This window comes from Egretta garzetta, unplaced genomic scaffold, assembly GCF_000687185.1.
Source record: "Egretta garzetta isolate BGI_Z169 unplaced genomic scaffold, ASM68718v1 scaffold51, whole genome shotgun sequence".
Classification (NCBI taxonomy): domain Eukaryota; kingdom Metazoa; phylum Chordata; class Aves; order Pelecaniformes; family Ardeidae; genus Egretta; species Egretta garzetta.
Genome location: NW_009258549.1, coordinates 2,926,238 through 2,928,235, shown reverse-complemented (window position 1 = coordinate 2,928,235; position 1,998 = coordinate 2,926,238). Strand labels below are relative to the sequence as shown.

Below are 1,998 nucleotides of genomic sequence, written 5' to 3'. Positions count from 1 at the left end.
CCGGGCCGCCCGCCCCGCTCCCCATTCCGGTTCCCCCCCAGCTCGCAGCACGACCCTTTACGTAACAAACACCCGCAGAATCCGGTTTTCAAAGCAGATTTTTATAGAAAGTACGCAGAACCCTTCGAGAACAAGCACCGCGGGCACCCTGCCCGCCGAAGGCAAGCGGTGAAACCTGCAGAGCCCCCCCTCCCCGGGGGGCCGGGCTGGGGGAGCGGGGGTCTCCCCGCGTTTTTAAGGGCAGAAAGCAGGGAGGGGGTGCCCACCCGGAGGCGGATCTTCTCCACGGCCTGCTGCCAGGCTGCCTGAGGGAAGAGGGTACCAACCGCGGGGCTGCGGGGAGGAAGACGCTCCGAGGGAGAGCGCGGGTGCTCATCGGGAGCGGCACAGCGCGGCTCACCCGGGGTGCCGGAGCAGCCGTCGCGCGGTGCCTACAGCACCCCACAACACCGGGGGCACCTTGTGAGTCGCGGTTCCGTGGAGCGAAGCACCCGAGCGCAGCACTGACGGGGCGGGGAGGCCCGAGCCAGCCCCGGCACCCCACGCCCAGGGGCAGCCCCCCCGCTCCCCCGTCCCCCAGCGGCCTCCTCTTCTTCACCTCCGCCTCCGGCTGCGGTTCTTCAGTTCCTCCAGCTCCTTCTCCATCAGGTGGGACTCGGCTGTGGTCTCGGAGAGCTGCAAGGGACAGCAAACATTGACAAGAGTGAGCTGCTGCTACTCCAGACTGATGTAAAGGCTGAATCACTGAACAGACTGCAAACGCGCATGGATTCTGTTTCACTCAGAACGTCTCTGGGTTTTAGGTGTGAAAGCTGTGATCCCTGGGTAAGGTGGAATTTCAGTTTATTTAGGGCTTGGGAATTCTTTCGTCCATAGGTTTGCACATAGAAGAGACGTCACACCGCTCGTCACAGCAGATGGAAACTTTAAATCTTCCGTGACCAGGCGGGGTGGCTGTAATGCCGTTTCACAGTTAGGGAAGAGGCCGGAGGGGCAAGAAGATGGCCGTACTCGCGCAGAAAGGGAGAGGGGAGACGCGGGGCTCGCGGGGGCTCCCATCTCATCAGTCACAGCGTTTGCAAAAGGCAAGCTCTGCTGCGGGGGGAACCTTCCCCTCTCCTCGCAGGCAGGGTCACACTTCACTCCCACGGTCGCTTTGCCCTTAAAGTTGTCTTGCACAGCAAGGTTAAAGGAGAAAGAGCGGGGCGCGGCACCATCGGCCTCCTTTGGCGATCCCAGCACCCTCCATTTGGGCATCTCCGCCGCTCTGGGCTGGTGGCCATTTGGCAAAGACTCACCATGTCCAGCAGAATATCCACTTTCAGCCGAAGGAGGTTGTTTTCTTCCTCTAGCTGCTGGTTTCGTTTGCGCAAGCGCTGCATTTCCCTGCGATCCCCCGTGAAGCTTCCTGATTCTGGAGGAAAAGAAAGAGGTCAAAACCGGCCTTGTCGGGCAACCGTGGCTACCTGGGAGCAAAGCGAGGCAAGCTGAACTCTACCTGCCACCCACTGGCCGTTTTCAAACTTGAGGCTCTGGCCAGCGAGGTTCATGGTGGGGGTGCCGTACTCCAGGCCCAGCTCAATCTCACGGGTCGATCTGTCCAGCTGCAGGGAGATCACACTCAGCCTTTCACAGAAATCCAAAGCTCTCCCGTTCCTCAGCGACCGGCGTTCCAACGGAAGCCGCTGGCCCGACCGGCCCTGGAGCCCGACACCCTGCTTTCAGTCGTGTGCTGCTGCAGGAGGGGACTGGCTCCTCTCACTGCCGGCGCCCGCGCTTTCTCCCGCCCAAACACACGCTCACCTCCCTGGGCTTGGAGACCAGCGGTGGGAAGCGTTAGGTGAAAGAACTGCGGGCCGCGGGTGGGGTGCATGGCGCTACCCCGAGCTATTCCGGTTTTACCTCCGGATCTGGTCAGGGAGCCGCTCCGCAGGAGGGAAGCGGCACCGTTGGGAGCTCCTGTCAGGGGGCACCCGCCCCTTTCTTGCCACCGAGCGA

At 62.2% G+C, this 1,998-nt stretch overlaps 1 protein-coding gene across 1 annotated transcript; it reads right to left on the bottom strand.

The window, feature by feature from the left end:
* Positions 1-594: 594 nt before the first annotated feature.
* CBY1 (chibby family member 1, beta catenin antagonist) lies at positions 595-1,873 on the bottom strand. The gene is made up of 4 exons (XM_009647747.1): positions 1,763-1,873; positions 1,499-1,700; positions 1,299-1,414; positions 595-675 (listed from the first exon to the last, which is right to left on the bottom strand). Exons 1-4 carry the CDS (start codon positions 1,871-1,873, stop codon positions 595-597), a joined length of 510 nt encoding a protein of 169 aa, XP_009646042.1.
* Between the last annotated feature and the right edge of the window lie 125 nt (positions 1,874-1,998).

What these genes read in the sequence shown, in the direction of transcription:
- CBY1 (XM_009647747.1), bottom strand. Translation starts at nt 1,873, where the DNA reads ATGCACCCCACCCGCGGCCCGCAGTTCTTTCACCTAACGCTTCCCACC. An exon ending in AGAAAGCGCGGGCGCCGGCA is followed by an intron (nt 1,701 to 1,762) that starts GTGAGAGGAGCC and finishes GTCGGGCTCCAG; the next exon opens with GGCCGGTCGGGCCAGCGGCT. An exon ending in AAACGGCCAGTGGGTGGCAG is followed by an intron (nt 1,415 to 1,498) that starts GTAGAGTTCAGC and finishes CTTTTCCTCCAG; the next exon opens with AATCAGGAAGCTTCACGGGG.